The following is an 18,182-nucleotide window of genomic DNA, read 5'->3' on the forward strand; positions in this document are numbered from 1 at the left end:
TTCTTTGAGAAATCATTTCATTTTTTCTTTTTTACTTAATTGTTCTCCAAAGAAGTTGCCATCGGATCAAACTTTGGGATGACTGCCATCTCAGTCCTGATTTTCAGATCATTTTCAGCCCCCGTTCTCTGGGGCCATAAGAAGACAGAATTTTCTTGTCGAGGTAGGTGGCCCCAACTCCTTCGGCCAGAACGGGTGTAATATTTCCTTTAAATAGCGGGCAGTGGGGAGTGCGGGAAAGTAGGTGGGATTTTGTTTTGTTTTAAGTTCTCCTAAAATATGGATTTTACAGGAGTCAGCAGAAGCCAGTTGAAAGGCTAGGTTTCACCATCAAAATGGGGGGGAGGGAAGAGGAGAGTCGAAGGGACTGCCAGGTAAGGACAGAATCGCTCCCTAGATTGCGAGCTCCAGGGCAGGGACCTTGCCTCTTAGCATTCTCCTGAGGGCCAGCAACAGTGCCAAACTCAGGCACCATCGAAAGGTGTGGCAAATTCGTCTGCTCCCCTGGGTTTCCGTGGGCAGTTGGAACTGAGTTCATAGTAGCCGCTGTGCTTGGAAGTGTTCCCCTGCACCCCCGTTCCTTCTCCCGGGAGCCGTTGTTCCCAGGCTCTCCTAGATGGGCCCGGCACAGACCAGGCAGTGGGCAGTGGATCTCGGGCCCAGGGTCTAAAAGACCACCCGCTTGCCTCTGAGATGAGAGACTCTAAGCTCACAGTGGGCGGGGAATGTGTCTACCCACTCTGTTTAATTATACTCTCCCAACCGCTTAGTACAGTGCTGTGCACACAGTAAGAGCTCAATAAATCCTCCTGATTGATGGTCAGGGTTGGCTGTTCTCTTCCACTGTGCTGGGCCTCCTCAGCGCCCTTGCTCCTCAGGTGCCCACTGGTGACTTGGATCCCATCTTCCTCTTCCTCCCTACCTGGGTTCCTCTCTCTGGTGACCGGGGCTCCAGATGCAGGACATGAGATGCCGCTGTTTGAGATCTGGTGTGTGTATTTAGCCCCTTTGACGTGCTCAGAAATGTCGCAGTGAAAGAAGAAAGCATACTCGTGACAAAGCTTTTTTAGTTAAACTGTATAAAATATCAGTAAGATTTAGCCGCTGTGTAGGACCTTCCACGTCGGCGTCATCATTGTACGTGTTCATTTTTTATGAAAGTGTTGTTTTCCGTAAATACTGTGTGTTCCGCTTTTTCCCCCCCAAGTTCATCATGACACCCGGGAACACTCACAAAGGAGGGGTGGCTGGGGAAAAAGTGAAACAGAGCAGGGCAGCTGACTCCCAAGATTTAGAAGCAGCACGGGCCTAGGAGTTAGAGCACCTGAGTTCTAATCCTGTCTCCTCCCTTTGTCTGCCTTGCGACCTTGGGCTAGTCACTTAACTTTTCTGTGCCTCGGTTCCCTCATCTGCAAAATGGGGATTCCGTTACCTGTGCTCTCTCCTGAGGCTGTGAGCCCATGTAGGGCCTTGCGTCTACCCCAGTGTTTAGTACAGTGCTTGGCAAATGCCGCCATTATTATTATCATTATCGTTGTTAGGCACTTAATACAGTACTCTGATCGATAGAAGCCAAAACTGGATCCATGCAGAGATCCGATATAGGCAGATGCTTCCACCTTCCCTTTAGTTTTTCCTAATTCTCAAAATGAACTGATACCAAGGTGGAGGTGGGCAGAGCGAGCCTACCTGATTCTCGGCTACTTTCCCAGGGAAAAAGTCATTCACAGAGATTGGGGGAGTCTACCATACTCCCCCCACCCACCCGGGGGGCTCAGCCCATGGACCAAATGAATTGCCACTTCACTGGTGTCCAAGAAGGTGTTGAATTGCTTCTAGTCAGCCATTGGCTTTCAGGAGAGCACTAACTGCTCAATTCTGCAGCTGTTGTTGGACCATCTGCCCTACCAATATGCAAGTCATCTAGGGCTTTGGAAATGATATTGTGGAGCGCAGTTGGGCTTCTGAGAATAGATAATCTCTCCATTTCTATCCCTGCGGCCAGTACATTTGCACCCTTCCTTGCCAGAAACACTGGCAACTCATCTGTAGCGCTCTCAAAGCGTGTAATTTTGTTCTTTTATCTCCTTGGCCCTTGTCGACTTGAGGAGGAGGAGAATGGTTGCAGTTAGGTTACCATCACAGAAATGATGGTTGCCACTGCACGGCGTGACTGGACGCCCGTACGGAGAATGGACGGGTCCTCGGCCACAGCTTGTGCATAGTTATCTGAAGTGAGGCAGCTGCCAGCTGGGGGGGTGCCGCAGAAATGCCCCGAGTCCAGCTTGGAGTGGGCGGGGATAGGGATGTCAGAGGTAGGGTTCAAAAATGGTTTGGAAGAGCAGGAGTCCGAGGACGTAGCCGCTGCGGCCACAGACCGAACGGTGGTCTTTGTGGAGATGCTGCGGAGGGGTGAGTTGACTCAGAGTTGATCCTCTCAGCCCTCCTGGCACCCACACCGACGTGACTGTCAGTTGCTCAGTCATAAAACCCAGGCATCGCTGTGCGCGCATATCGACTTGAGTCATGCTGTAGCTTTGTATCTGTCAATTATGTATGTTGGAAATGCGGTAAACATTTCAAAATAATGGAAGCCTTTAAAAACACAGAGTCTTTCCTTGGTTGGAAGCACTTAAGCTTTAGAGTGGTCAATTATGATAAAACAGATTTCATCCCACGAAGCAGTTCAGAGCGCTAGCTAGCACTTCCATGGCAACAGAATACAATTTTAGTAAATTATTTCAACTCATGACCAGGAGGAGGAAATTCACCTCCAAAAGGTGAGCGCTTTTCTTGGCCCTGAACCAAGTCCTTATTTTTAGTGCCCAAAGTCTCCAACAAATTACATCTAGGATTCAGCATGGCTTAGTGGAAGGAGCACGGACCTGGGAATCAGAGGACTTGGGTTCTAAACGTGGCTCCACCATTTAACTGCCATGGGACCATGGCCAGGTAACTCTTCTGTGCCTCAGTTTCCTCACCCATCAAATGGGAATTCTATTTCTGTTCTCCCTTCACATTGTGAGCTCCAATCAGTGGATTGTATTTGTTGAGTGCTTACTGAGTGCAGAGCACCGCATGGTATAATAGAGTCGATAGAACAATACATGCCCAAATCGAGCTTATGGTCTAGAGGGGGAGGCAGACAGTAATAGAAATAAATAAGTTATGGATATACACGTAAGTGCTTTGGGGCTGAGGGAGGAGTGAATAAAGGATGCAAATCCAGATACAAGTAGAAGGGAGTGGGAAAATAGGCAATGAGGGCTTAGTCGGGGAAGGCCTCTTGGAGGAGATGTGCTTTTAATAGGGCTGTGAAAGCGGGGAGAGAGATCGTTTGTGGGATGTGAAGGGGGAGGAAGTTCCAGATCAGAGGTCATGAAGTGGGCGAAAGGTTGGTGATGGGATAGTTGATATTGAGGTCCAGTGAGTAGGGTGGCATCAGAGGAGTAAAGTGGATGGGCTGATATGTAGTAAGGTAGGAGAGGGGCAAGGTGATTAAGTGGTTTAAAGCCTGTGTTAGGGAGTTTCTGCTTTATGTGGCGGTGGATGCGCAACCTCTGGAGGTTCTTGAGTGGAGAAACATGGACTAAACTGTTTTTTAGAAAAATGATCCGGGCAGCAGACTGAAGTGGGGAGAGACAGGAGGCAAGGAGGTCAGCAAGGAGGCTGATGGAGTAATCAAGGCAGAGTAAGTGGTCAGAATAACATGGTAGAAGTTTGGATGGAGAGGAAAGGGCCCCAGACTTCAGCGATGTTTTGAAGGTTGAGCCGACAGGATTAGGTGACATTGAATACGTGGGTCGAATGAGAGATGAGTCAAGAATAACACCGAGGTTACGGGCTTGTGAGACAGGGAGGTTAGTGGTGCCTTCGACAGTGGTGGGAAAGTCACAGGAAGGACAGGGTTTGGGTGGGAATATGAGGAACTCTGTGTGGTTCAGGGTCTGATCTGATTTTCTTGTATTTAAACACCTAATACGGTGATTGGTGCTTAACAAATACCGTGACAATTCCATATCTTCCCACCTTAATTTAAACCTGGTTAAGCAGTTCAAGGGTGCATTTGAAGCTCACTTGTGTGGAAATTAATCATCCTACCTAATTGAAACACTCCAAGCATCAATCCTGGAGTCATTGAGTAAACTCTTGGAATTATTATGATTTAATAATGAAGTGCTGATTCAGCTTTTACTCCGGTGGCTATTTCAAATATTGCTTCTAGGAGTAAGTTGTCTGCAGGCAGAGTCATAGGGCTCTCAGCCAATTAAAACATCACAAACTCAAGGAATTGGCTCTCCCCTTCACCTTCCCTGATCATGCCTCTGAGGGGCCTGGCTCAGCCGATGGTTGTTTTCAAGGTTCTTTTGTTGTTTTTGTGTTCTTTTTTTAAAGTGTGGCCAGGCAGGGAGGCTTTAAAGTCTTTCAAACTGTAAATGGTTTTCCAGTCGAATAAATATTTTGTATTGGCTGTCCATACACCTGTGGAGAGTCTTTAGGCCCCCACACCTCTCCCCAGCTCATCTTCCAGACTGGGAAGAGGTGATCTTCTTCATCCCCCTCCCTCATTGAAAACCCAGAGGCTCTGCTCTAGATTTTAGGTTTCCATTTTTTTGGAGGGTGGAAGGGGAGGTGTATTTGCTTACAGCGTGTCAGGCACTGTATTAAGTGCTGGGGGTCAAGCTAACCAGGTTAGAGACAGTCCATATCCCACAAGGGGCTCAGTCTTAATCCCCATTTTACAAATGAGGGAGCCAAGGCAGAGAGAATTGAAGTGTGACTGACTTTCCCAAGGTCACACAGCAGGCAAGCGGCAGAGCTGGGATTAGAACCCGGGTGCTTTGGACTCTCAGGCCTGGGATCTATCTGCTAAGTCACTCCGCTTCTCAAGTTACTGCTGCTTCTTACTTTTGAGGACGTTACCATGGCAGTTTGATCAATGGTGATACCTGCCCAGACCCAAGCAAGGAGGGGAATGTACCCCTCAGACCGACACCTGTACAGATATTTCCTCAACATCCAGAAACTCAAGTTAACCCCACGGTTCCGCGTTCTAGATTGCGAGCCCATTGTTGGGTAGGGGCTGTCTCTGTCTGTTGCCAACTTGTACTTCCCAAGCTCTTAGTACAGTGCTCTGCACACAGTAAGTGCTCAATAAATACAGTTGAATGAATGAATGGATTAATCCCCACCTTCTAGAATATGTGTAGAAACAGCAGAAACTAGTGGGATTTCACTGTTTTCCTTTTCCGGCAAGTAGCTAGAGTCTCTCTGGACCGACTCCTGAAAAATATCGCTAATCAGGTACTCACTGCCAGAGAATTACATTGTCACTTTAGACTGTGTCTTGGTTTGGCAAACGTGATCGTTTTTGCACTCCAGATGAACGTTAAGAGCAATATCCAGGTTGTTCTGCAGCATTTGTAGATAATTAGTAAATCATTGTAGATCGTTACTGGCCGTTGGTAGGGACTAAACAAGTGTGGATAGGCAGTGTTTATCAGCATTCCGATGCTCTTCCACAGTACCCTGGCCAGATGTGCTCATTTGGATCATTTCCTTATTGGAGAGTTTCTCTTTCACCCAATGAAGTAAAACGAGCTTTTGTGCAAGCATAGCAAATCTATTGTTCAAGCTCATGGGGCCTGGGCCGCCCAGGAACTCGTGCATGAAGAGTCCCTAAATCGGTCATTCAGCCTGGAAGCACACCACCAGAGCTTTCCTTCAGTTGAAAGAGGATGCCGCCAGCAGGGAGCTGAGGGGGTCTGAGAGCGAATCTCTTGTGCTGTGTCCCCCAAAATAAGCGTAGTGCCCATCTTCTGGTCCCTTGTCATTTGGGTGAGCTCAGCTAAGACTTCAGTGGTTAAGAGGGGAACGGGATGGTCTCATGCGGGAGGCTTTTCCAGTCATGGTGAGAGTTTGTGCTGAGCCAGTCACACCGTCCTGCCCACCCGGCTTTCCCCCCGCGACACGTGTTGTGAGACGGCTGGAAAGGAAAATAAATGTGGCGTGGAGCCGCCGAACAGGCTACCGTCGCCTAGACCTCAGCAACAGCCAGCAGCAGCGGTAGGAGAGCCCATGCGCCCCAACCCATTTGGGTTAGCCAGCTTACGATACTCGTGATGGCACTTCCCCCCACATTTTCTTGGAAAAACAAAAGGAAAAGCAAAAAGGCCCAAACCCCCACAGCCGACAGCCACAAAGATAATAGTCGTACAGAAGGCAACCGGACAGAGCAGAACAGGCAAACGTGGCCAACCCGAGCATCCCGGCAGGGCTCAGGCAGGCAGCGGTGCCAGTTTTGACGGACAGTGGCGGCATCAACAGAGTTCTCTCCGATCCCAGCAACTCTGGGTAGCAGCAGGGCTTAACGGGAAGAGCCCGGGCTTAGGTGTCCGCCACTTGTCTGCTGCACTCTGTGCGTCAGTTACCGCATCTGTAAAATGGGACTTTGAGCCCCATGAGGGATATGGACTGAGTCCAATAATAATAATAATAATAATGGTATTTGTTAAGCGCTTACTATGCAAAGTGCTGTTCTGAGCGCTGGGGAGGTTACAAGGTGATCAGGTTGTCCCACGGGGGGCTCACAGTTTTAATCCCCATTTTACAGATGAGGTAACTGAGGCACAGAGAAGTTAAGTGACTTGCCCAAGTCACACAGCTGACAGTTGGCGGAGCTGGGATTTGAACCCAAGACCTCTGACCTCCAAAGACCGTGCTCTTTCCACTAAGCCACACTGCTTCTCGCCTCTAATCTGATTAACATGTATATATCCAAGCGCTCAATACAGTCCCTGGCACGTAGTAAGCACTTAGCAAGTACCATCAAAGTAAAAAAAAAACCCACCATCAGCTACCACCTCGACCAGAAAAGATGTCTTCGAAAGAAGGTGCATCCAGATTCTGTCCCCGTGTGCCATCCTTCTTTAGGCCATACAGCCTTGCCCAGGGCTGTGATGTCAACTCCATAGCCGTCCAACCCATGTACCGGGCTTTATGGGAGACAAATTCCCATCCTTACCTGGTCCCCTTGGCCACTTCCTCACAAGCTCCCGTTTCTGGGTTAGGCCAGTGGAAGGACCCAAAAAGAGAAATGGTTCACTGCCCTCCTGTTGCCGGAAAAGGAAAACAGTGAAATCCCACTAGTTTCTGCGGTTTCCACACATCTTCTAGAAGATGGGGATTAATTAATTCATTCATTCCTTCAATTGTATTTATTGAGCACTTACTGTGTGCAGAGCACTGTACCAAGTGCTTGGGAAGTACAAGTTGGCAACGTATAGAGATGGTCCCTACCCAAAAAGGGAATGTGTCTGTTTATTGTTGTATCGTACTCTCCCAAGCGTGCTCTGCACACATTAAGTCCACGTGTGTGAGGCTCACTTCCAGTAATGCAGTATATTGGCATGATTCTGAATTACCGTCGCAGAATCGGCAAAGAACCAGGAAATTACAAGGGCTCTGAAAAAGATAGCTTACGAACCTGCCTCCGGAGCCCCTCACACAAAAAATTAGATAAAGGTGAACACTGTCAGTGAATTTCACTGCCTTGGCAGGCACTCTGTGATCATGTCCAATAAACTCAGAATCGGAAATTTAAATTTGGCTTTAGGATCCAGATTGAAGATGTAAAAAGCAGTCATTTCATTACTAATAATGGTAATTGTGGTATTTGTTAATAATAATGATGGCATTTATTAAGCGCTTACTGTGTGCCAAGCACTGTTAAGCACTTACTGTACGTCAAACCCTGTTCTAAGCACTGGGGTGGCTACGCGGTAATCAGGTTGGACACAGCCACCGTCCCACATGGGGCTTACAGTCTTGATCCCTATTTTGCAGATGAGGTGACTGAGGCACAGAGAAGTTAAGCGACTTGCCCAAGGTCACGCAGCGGATATGTGGCAGAGTCGGGATTAGAAACCCACATCTTTTGACTCCCGGGCCTGTGCTCCAGTTTGCTAGACTTTGCTGGCTGCTGGCCTCTCTCTGATAGCACAGTGATGTAGCCAACGTGGATCCAGGTTATTTAATGTATACTTAGAATAAGAAACAAGGTCCTCCCGAGGAACAGAACCACTACCAATCATGTTGCCCGAACCTCAGCTTACACGTGCACTCATCTTATTCTGGGCTATTTTTCAGCCTTTGGGTGTTGGGTGATGTAGTAATTAGGTGCTAGAGGCAAGTATTTTTGTAAGGGCCTACATCCTATAACAGAAACCATCTTCAAATTAGCTGGTAATGCGGCATTTCAGACCACCATTTTTACGTTGGTCATACTCCTTGCATCTTATATTGCTCTTTTAATATTTAATAAACCAGCCGTTATCCAAAATTCCCATTTTAATACATCGACTTCGATTGGGAGAATAGCTTCCTTTCTTTGGCCGGTGTATTAAAAACTGGGAAATATGTAAGGGCCTGTTGTGCAATCTCTTGATTTAGGAATGCATTTTGGTTTTCTAGAAGGTTAAGGAAACTCATTTCTTAGAGCCGTTAAAAAGGAATCAGCTGCCAAACCGTCTTTTCAAGGTTTGCATGTGCTGTCATTTGAAAACCATGCGTCCTCATTGCTCACCATGAATTGTTTACTGTATCTGTCCTCCAAAAAAATCAGCAATCTTTCTCTCCTTCTCAGAGCCCTCTGGATAGAGCTCAGGCAGCGAAGAACAAAGGCAACAAATACTTCAAAGCAGGAAAGTATGAGCAGGCCATTCAGTGCTACACAGAGGCTATCAGTTTGTGCCCTATGGAGAAAAAAGTGGACCTTTCTACATTCTACCAAAACAGAGCTGCTGCCTTTGAACAGTTGGTAAGAGCCCTGAATCCACATTTGTGTTTCTTTAGTGCACACTGTGTTTTCTGAAATCAAGATATGTTTTAATACGATTAAAGCTAACAACCGACTTGGCCGTAGTTATTGTGAAACTGTGGGGTGGGTAGATTAAGTCTTGCACTTTTTGGGCTCATCAGAAGTGCTTTTCATTTTCAGCAAAAATGGAAGGAGGTGGCTCAAGACTGCACTAAGGCCGTTGAGCTTAATCCCAGATATGTGAAAGCGCTCTTTAGGCGTGCAAAAGCCCATGAGAAACTAGACAATAAGAAGGAATGTTTAGAAGGTGAGTAGCCTGTTTTTTATGTAGCAGATTTCAAGGTCAAAACTTATTTTTTCCTCCTTGAGTTCATGATAACTGCTTTAGGCTTTTGATTAAAACTAGGCATCGTAAACTGGCCAGAAGGCTTCTAACGCAGTATTCCCATTCGTGGACCCCAAAACTGAAGCGCTGGGCTTTTGGGTGTGAAAGAGGGGTGGAGGTCAGCAACTTGGTCACATACTAAAGGGATTTTGAAGAAATTGGGGGACTACTGCCTCTCTGGCAGTAATGGAGCGTTTTCTTTTCAGTGAAACTGTGACATCGCGTTACGGCCCAATTTTAGCCAAATCACGTACGTGGAATCAGAGAAGTCTTGGAGGGGCTTTTTGCTAAACTGGAAACTGACGTAGTTTTAGACCTTGAATCATTGTGCAGCACTTTCGAGCCAGTGACCTTGGTGACCTTGTCCCTTGTTAGGTTCCAGTGAACTTCCTCTTCCATTCACTCTTGTTTTTTATATCAAAGAAATGGCTCTAGGTGGCCGAGGTGGTAAAATGCTACAAGCAGGAGGAATGAGCTGGTGCGGTGCCTAAAACAGTTTTTTGTTTGTTTGTATTTTAAACAGACCATGGCTTGGGAGAACAAAGTGGAAGTTGTTAGGAAGGTAAATTGCTAGTCAGACGTAGGACCCAGAGAATTGCTTTCCTTAAAATGGGTGCTGCAGCATCTGAAAATTTGGAGATCCAATACTGAAGCAGCACTAGTTAAATCAGGTTTGAATTTCCAGGCTGGGTTTCCTGACTGAGTTCAGCTTCAGAACACTCAGAGCAGTAGAAAAAAGTTATAAAAAGCCCACCTGCTTCCTGCTCAATGAGAAAACTGTTCTCCAGTCTCAGAAAATGTCATGAATCGTAACAGTGAAATAGCAATCCTTTTTTATCTTGAACCCTGAGCAGAGCATTTTCGTGAGCCCTTGAGAGAGTACAACAGACGTCAGTCAGTCGATTTTATTTATTGTGCCCTTAATGTGTGCAGAGCACGCTTGGGAGAGTACGATACAACAATAAACAGACACATTCCCTGCCCACAATGAGTTTACAGTTTAGAGTCTGCAGACGTGATCACTGCCCCCGAGGAGCTTAGTGGGATCTGTAGACTAAAACCAAACCCATGTTGCCCACTTTGAAAGGAGAGAGCATTTCCCAAGCTCATATTTAACATTCTCCCAGAGCGGAAAGACCTCGGGATCAGCTCTACCTTAGGCCTCATCCCTGAATCATCCTCTGGCTCCTCCGCTTGAGCTAATGACCCAGGATTTTTCCAACCAGATTGGACCCTGTTTTCTTCACCAGGACCCTAGTTAGTAGACCCCGTCTCAGTTTGCCGCTGGAAGTTTATTTCCCGTGTCCCCCGCTGCCCTGTCTGTCAAACCAAGGGGCAGAAATTGTGGGGAAGGCCGTTTTAAACATCCAGCTAAGCTTGTGGCTTCTTAAAGCATTAGATTGCAACCGAGTGTGTGTGAATAGTATGCACAGGAGTGTTCACATCTCCTGTAAGTATTTCATTTGGGTTTCTGTGGGTAGGAGGATTCCTTCTGATGATCGTTGGCACAGTTAATATCACTTTGGTTTTTCCTCTGTTCCTAGATGTCACAGCAGTCTGCATATTAGAAGGTTTCCAGAATCAGCAAAGTATGTTGTTAGCTGATAAAGTTCTTAAACTCCTCGGAAAAGAAAAGGCCAAAGATAAATACAAGGTAGGGCTGCATAATGACCCGGGAAGGTTCAGGTTTCAGTTTTCGAGGCTAGGCGGTCCGATAACTGGACCTCACTCCTCCTGGATTTTACCCCTCCAATTCGTTTCACGACCGAGAGTTTTTCTACCCTTCTCGTCTCGTGCTCTTCTGTGTAAGTGGTGGTGGAAAAGAGCTTTTTGGCCTCTTCCCATGTGGCACCAAACTCTTGCAGTTTGGCCCCCCACACACACACATACACACACACACCCTGAGGTGTGTGTGTGTAGTTACAGGGTTACTATTCGTCCTTTTAAAAAAAAATAAAATCTTTCCCTTGAGTGCTTACAGGTGGTAGAATTTTTCCCTTCAAGTAAATGTGGTCCTCAACATTTGAGCAGCTGCTGAGTTTGTGCCCCCCACCCCCATCCCTGATTTCTGTGATGTGGAAAAGATGCAGACCCAACTTTCAAATTTAGCCATGTTCGTCTGGGTTTTTCTGGATCCTTACTGAAGACCTTTAGTGAGAATAAGCTCTAGCAGTTCCCAGGGTGGTGGTGATGATGATGATTATTAGTGCTATTGATTGCCTCTATTAAATGCCAAGATGATTATATGACAGTTGATTCAGCCTTGATTCCTGGCCTAGGAAGAGCTCTTGGTCTAAATTGGGAGGACACGTGGTAGAACAAATGAGAGGTAGGGGTTTTTGCTCACCCTCGCTCCTGTGTGAGCCATGATGTTATCCAGGAAGCCCCAGCCCTTGGAGCCTCTGGGAGGAAAACCGGATTGCGTGACCAGGGCCATCTCCCTGCCCTCCATCCACTCCTGCGGTGTCCGGGGTTCATTGTCCACAGTGCCCGGCAGGATCAGGGGGGCACTCCTTTTAAATCCATCCTTCCTTCCTCTCCATTCACACTTTCCATCCGGAGCGCCCGAACCTTGAACTGTTCTGACCAATCTGAAAATGAAACGCTTTAGATTTGGTCTGGCCTTTGTCACTCTCACACTAGCTTTTAAATATGCTTCCTTGTTCTCATATTTGGCATCAGAGTCATGTTGGTGAGCCGTGGGATTGACTGATGAATGCCGTTTGGTCTCTTCCAGAACCGGGAGCCTCTGATGCCATCACCGCAGTTTATCAAATCGTACTTCAGTTCCTTCACCGATGACATTATATCCCAGCCACTCCTCAAAGGGGAGAAGTCTGATGAAGATAAAGACAAAGAGGGAGAAGCTTTAGAAGTAAAAGAAAAGTGAGTCAGCCCACTCACCCCGGCTTTCCTTTCTGGTAGAGAGACTGGATAGAGTACTGGCATTACGAGGACATAAAGACTATTATTGGGCCCGATCAGTGGACTGGGTGTCCCATCTCCAATGGCAACAGGCCACTCTGAAGAGCTGTGTGGGCTGTCTTCCTTGACTTCCATTACTTAGGGTAGGGATGGACCACTTACTGCTCATAACTTTTCCCTGAGTGGCAGGAATCTGACCGTAGGGGTCCCAACTTACCATTTTGAGGTTGGGGGCGAAGGGGCCCAGGGATTTTATGAGGGGAGGGATGAGGACAGGAAAGACACAGGATAACTCTCCCCACTTTCAAAGCCTTATTGAAGGTACATCTCCTCCAAGAGGCCTTCTCTGACTAAGCCCTCTTTTCCTCTTCTCCCACTCCCTTCTGTGTCGCCCTGACTTGCTCCCTTTATTCGCCCCCAGCCCCACAGCACTTGTGTACATACCTGTAATTTATATATATTAATGTCTGTCTCCCCCTCTAGCTCATTATGGGCAGGGAATGTGTCTGTGTGTTGTATCGTATTCTCCCAATCGCTTAGTACAGTGCTCTGCACACAGTGAGTGCTCAAAAAATACGATTGACTGCAACAAGCTAATAGGCCAGAAAGCCACCATTTTTGGTCTTTTCAGCCACGATTGGAAACTCTCAGGTCTTGTCATCTCAGAAAGCTGTGGGAGGCCTTCCCCCACCCCGCTGGAGTGGGCAGACACCTGTTCTCACTGAGCCAAGCGGGCTGTGCTGCTACTTTGTATGGCAGTTGGTCCTGTGGAGAAGCGGGTTGGCCATGCTGTTTCCTCCTAGACCCCCCAGCACTACCATCAGACATCTTTTACTAGGCAACACTCTGTGCCTGGAAAGCCCCACAGTGGAACAGTCACTTAACCAATGTTGGAAAGCAAGTCTGGTTAGAGTGTGGTATGAGCTAGGTTTGCTGCTCTAGGAACCTCAGAGACGGTCAATGGAATTTATAGAGCACTTACAGAGTAGAAATTGGCCCCCGCCCAAGTTTTCATTTTGAGGCGCGACGCACGTTACCAGCCTTTTCCCTCAATAAACACCTCCTTTTGCTCTGATTTATTTCTAGCTCTGGGTATTTAAAGGCTAAGCAATACATGGAAGAAGAAAATTACGACAAAATCATAAGCGAGTGCACAAAAGAGATCGACACGCACGGTAAATATATGGCAGAAGCACTGCTTTTGCGAGCAACATTCTACCTGCTCATCGGCAACGCCAACGCTGCCAAGCCAGATCTGGATCACGTCATCAGTTTGCAAGATGCTAGTGTCAAGGTAAAAACATTTTTCTAAATTTTTGCTCCGGTTGCCTTAGGTAAAAGGTAGTGCTTTGGTTTGATGGCCTTAGGTGGTTTAAAAGAAACCCCCAAAATGGATGAATGTGATGAAGCCAGGTTCAGTCGTATTTGGCTTTACACTGGCTCTTCTTAGGCTTGTGACTTACTCCTGCCGCCCGCTACTTATTAGTTTGAGCGAGATCCACACGGTCCCTCCGGTCACACCAAGTCTGCCCCAACGCCAGAATGCTCTGATGTCTGCGCATGGAAGCAGGTTGTCTATTACCAAGTGGACAATCCAAATCTCACGTCAGGGTATTGAAGAGAAGGGTAGGAGTGAATATAAGAAATAGAAGATTGCAGTACAAACCATAAAACAAAAAGAGAATTAACCAGAAAGGGGTGGGGCCGGGGGGGATCACGACGACTCAGTGCAAAACAGCAGGTTAACTGCCCACAATAAACAAGAGGTAAGACCACAATCAGTCAGTCGTATTTATTGAACGTTTACTGTGTGCAGAGCACTATACCGAGCGCTTGGGAGAGTATAATGGAGTTGGAAGATGTGTTCACTGCCCTCAATGAGTTTATAGTCTAGAGGGAATTATGGGTATGTTGTGCCACACACCTATGTATCATGGGTGTATTATGCCAAACATAATACACCCAGTGAACAACGAGCAGCTAGACCAAAATGGAGGGGGATCAAATACAGATGGCTGGGGGACAACTAGGTGCAGAACACGCACGGTTGCCCCGGCGTCGAATAGCTTCCAGAAACCCCTAATCAAAGCATCTGCGCTTGTCTAGAATAAGGGGAACCGATGAGAACCAGCAGTCCAGCAAGTCGTTAACAGTCACATTTGCTTTTTCTTGGGGGAAACAGCTTCGTGCAAATGCCCTGATCAAACGAGGCAGTATGTATATGCAACAGCAGCAGCCTCTGCTGTCCACCCAGGACTTCAACATGGCTGCTGACACCGACCCCCAGAATGCCGATGTCTACCACCACCGAGGACAGGTGAGGACTACAGTTGCTAGCCAGTGTCTCCTAGGCTACGGACCATAACAGCTTAAAGGGCTTCCAAATCCATAGGTCCACGCACACCTCATTATTAGATACTGTCATTTGCCACTGGAAGACCAAACCAGTCTCCGGTTTCCCCGGCCAACCACCGACTATAATTTTCAGTGGCCACTCTGTTTGACTGGCCCTTGTTATTCATAGCCAACATCTGTCATCTCAAGCCGGCTGAACCTGGCAGCCTGGCGTATTTCCTGCCTTTGTATCAGCAGTTCATTAGCATTAATTGTAACTGCCCGAAGCTCACTGTTGTTGCTGTTTCCAAGGTAATGCTAATGAACTACTGAGGCTGGAGAATCTGAAGCCACAGCCCAACCTGCTTGGCAGTGGCTAAGGATTTTGTTTGCTTGTTTTCCACACACCTTGAATTTCACCCCTGTGAAGTGGAACACTTCCCGTCTCTATTTCATAATAATCTTTTGGTCTTGCCGACCACAGGAACTTGGACGAACCCAGCCTCTCCCGTTGGTCCGGAAAATCTGTAGTATAGATTGGGACGTACAGGAAGCGTTTGAAAACAGGGCTTTCTTTGGTAGCATACTTTTAGGTTTGAGCAACTTCCCCACTGTGTTTCCTGCATGGGTACACTCCAAGGCTTATTGTGCACACCGAGGGCACACTCCTGGCCTTATTGTCCGTGCAGAGGGTGAGCTCAGGGGACTGAGCATTTCAGGAGCGGTTAGAGCACTTCCCCACACCTTAAATTCAAGGAAGGGGAAGGAATTAGGGACGAGAGGAGGGCAGGGGAAACGTGTGCGTTCGGCACATCTCCTGCAAAAGTGAGCGGCAGTCATGATTGTCTCAAAGCAATCACAACTATAGGAAGAGAACTCAGGTAAATCCATTTGAACATGAGGGTACATGTGAATTTAAGAGGTGATTTGGGGTGAGAATCCATAACTGATCGTAAGAGTACCTGATTTCAGCAGTGATGCAAACCAGATTGAATTTTTACACGTTCCTAATTTGAACGATGACATTACATTTCCAGAGTTTTTTTTTCTTGGCATAATACTCAGTAGTGACTGCAGCCTAGTCAATCAGAACCTCCCAGTTTTCCACTTTTAAAATATAATGGCATGTTTGGTTTTCATTAGAGCCTGGTGGATATTTAACACACAGTAAATGTTTAATGAGGAGTCAGCCTGTGGTTTCTCTGTTCTCTCTTTAGCTGAAAATCCTGCTTGATCAAGTGGAAGAAGCCGTGGCAGATTTTGACGAATGTATTCGGTTACGTCCTGATTCTGCCCTGGCACAAGCTCAGAAGTGTTTTGCCTTGGTAGGTTTTGAGACCAGATTTCACTGTTAATGGATCATCCTTGTAGAAAACTGAATCCATCTTATTCACAGACGCTTTAAAGTGGGGAAAAGTGAGGGGGCTTTCTGTATGTTCAGTGCCATCAGATGCAGTGTGGTTATGGCACTGGTAAGGGCCGTGGAAAATCTTTGCCAATCCCTCCAATTCCAAAAGAAGTCTTGTGTGTTGATTGGAATGTGCCCTCGTCAGATTGTCAGGGCGATTTCATGGTAATGGCACTAAACGCTCTTTGGAGCAAAGTCACCAAGTGGCTGGGAATAAGTACCTTTTGATAGAACTGACCAAATCAAGCTTCTGGAATTCCCTCCCCAGAAAATCATTCTTCAGCAGGGCCTTTCAAGATAACTTGTCCTCTCCAAGTTCATTGTGAACTTGTCCCCCAGCTTCATTGAGTTTGAGCGGCGGGTTATAACTGAGCGTGGAGTGATTGGTGTTTTGATTTTTTCGTTTTCGTTTTTTGGACAGTATCGCCAGGCTTACACAGGGAACAATTCTTCACAAGTCCAGGCAGCTATGCAAGGCTTTGAAGAGGTCATTAACAGATTTCCAAGATGTGCGGAAGGCTATGCTTTGTTCGCCCAGGTGAGTGAAAATGCCATTTTAGGCCCTGTGCAAAGAAGCAAAGGTTAAAAATTGGGGAGGAGGACTAGAATTCCACTATGGGGGGCAACCCGGGTTGTTTAAATGACCGACTTGGTTGCAGCTTGTGACGCCAAACGTATATCGAGGTTCATTTCTGGTTTAATTTGGGTGACTTCTGTGGGAACTCAAATCCCTTTCAATGTGAGGAAGACCCCCAACTCTCCTGGCTACCAGCTTCTGTCTGGGCCTTGAGCTTGGTGGAACCCTTGGCAAATTCATCTCCATTTAACTACTGATGGGTAAGGAAACACATCCCACCTAAGTTCCTTGGCCTTACTCACGGAAGCAGTGTGGTCTAGTGGAAGGAGCACAGGCTTGGGAGTGAGACGACCTGGGTTCTTACCCTGGCTGTGCCACTTGCCTGCTGTGCGGGCAAGTGCCCAAGTGGTTTGGGCAAGTCACTTCACTTTTCTGCTTCATTTCCTCATCTGTAAAGAGAGGGCTCAAGACCTATTTAAATTGTGATTCCCATATGGGACGGGGGCTGGTTTCAGGCCCAATTATCTTGTATCTACTCCAGTGCTTAGTGTGGTGCTTGATATATGTAGTCAGCGCTTAACAAATACCACTATTATCATTATTTTTACTATTATTAAATCCCCCCCCTCACCTTTGAGAGGCTGTAAATGTAACCTGAGGTAAAACTAGCAATGAGTGCACCTCTAAGGGGGTTTGGAAGGATGGTAAAGTTGAGCCATCTCTGCCTCCCCAAGTAGTGTTAGCAGACACTAGGTATTCTGATTTATTCAACCAGCTAAGAGTTCCCTCTGAAGTCCGCTGAAGCTGTGTGACTTGAGGACTCTAAAACCAGAAAGCGAAAATGTTAAGTGAAAGATTGGGAACTTGGGTGTTATGTTCCTGAAGCCACATTAAAAGTCTTTTAGGTCCTTGTTTTCTGGGTTGGTTTTTTCCCCTTAGCTTGGGATGCTAAGTCTCTGGCCCTGCTGCATCATGTAACTTGCACTGTGTCTGGCTTTTCATTTTTCCTCCTTTAGTGCCTTCATTTATTCATTGAATCGTATTTATTGAGCACTTACTGTGTGCAGAGCACTGTACTAAGCTCTTGGGAAGTACAAGTTGGCAACATATAGTGACGGTCCCTACCCATCAAGGGGCTCACAGTCTAGAAGGGGGAGACAGACAACAAAACATGTAGACAGGTGAAACATCCTTGCAACCTTTATTCCGGGAAGCCCATCATCTTGGGTTTTTTGCATCGTCCCAGCGGGTGCCTGCCAATTTCTGTATGATTGTCATTACTCCACTTACATTGTTGCTCGGGGCCGGGTGTGGGGGGTCCTTAGGCAAAATGTTGGTGAGCCTATGGCCTAAAAGGAAGGGGGAGGATTTCAGCATGTAAACCACCCTGAGTGTGGAGAGTTAGAAGCCTGATCTGACATTTCCTCCCAAGTCCTTTATACAGTGCTTTACGCACAGTAAGCACTTTTAAATACCAGTGATTGATATGAAAATTGTACCCGTCACAGGAAAGCTTAGGGGTAATGGCCTTGATGGTCTGCCAAATTTAATTCAACCGAAATATCTCTTCCCTCAGGCATTAACAGATCAGCAACAGTTTGGAAAGGCAGATGAAATGTATGATAAATGTATTGTCTTGGAACCTGACAACGCCACTACTTATGTTCATAAAGGGTAAGTGCAGGGTATGTCATCGTCCTCATCCTTGCATTCAAAGAGTGAAATTCCTGCATGC

The 18,182-nt window shown here is 46.9% G+C and overlaps 1 protein-coding gene across 2 annotated transcripts in view; it reads left to right on the forward strand.

The window, feature by feature from the left end:
* TOMM70 (translocase of outer mitochondrial membrane 70) overlaps window positions 1-18,182 on the forward strand; it is a 34,177-nt gene that overhangs the window by 9,943 nt on the left and 6,052 nt on the right. For both annotated transcript variants that reach the window (XR_005456146.1, XM_038766100.1), the window contains exons 2-10: window positions 8,645-8,818; window positions 8,999-9,125; window positions 10,748-10,857; window positions 11,941-12,089; window positions 13,215-13,422; window positions 14,311-14,445; window positions 15,680-15,787; window positions 16,292-16,408; window positions 18,024-18,121. Coding sequence is in view for 1 of the 2 variants with exons in the window: in XM_038766100.1 (XP_038622028.1) it covers window positions 8,645-8,818; window positions 8,999-9,125; window positions 10,748-10,857; window positions 11,941-12,089; window positions 13,215-13,422; window positions 14,311-14,445; window positions 15,680-15,787; window positions 16,292-16,408; window positions 18,024-18,121 (1,226 nt within the window). In the remaining variant the exon portion in view is untranslated. The remainder of the gene's footprint in view (window positions 1-8,644; window positions 8,819-8,998; window positions 9,126-10,747; window positions 10,858-11,940; window positions 12,090-13,214; window positions 13,423-14,310; window positions 14,446-15,679; window positions 15,788-16,291; window positions 16,409-18,023; window positions 18,122-18,182) is intronic.

This window comes from Tachyglossus aculeatus, chromosome 24, assembly GCF_015852505.1.
Source record: "Tachyglossus aculeatus isolate mTacAcu1 chromosome 24, mTacAcu1.pri, whole genome shotgun sequence".
Lineage (NCBI taxonomy): Eukaryota > Metazoa > Chordata > Mammalia > Monotremata > Tachyglossidae > Tachyglossus > Tachyglossus aculeatus.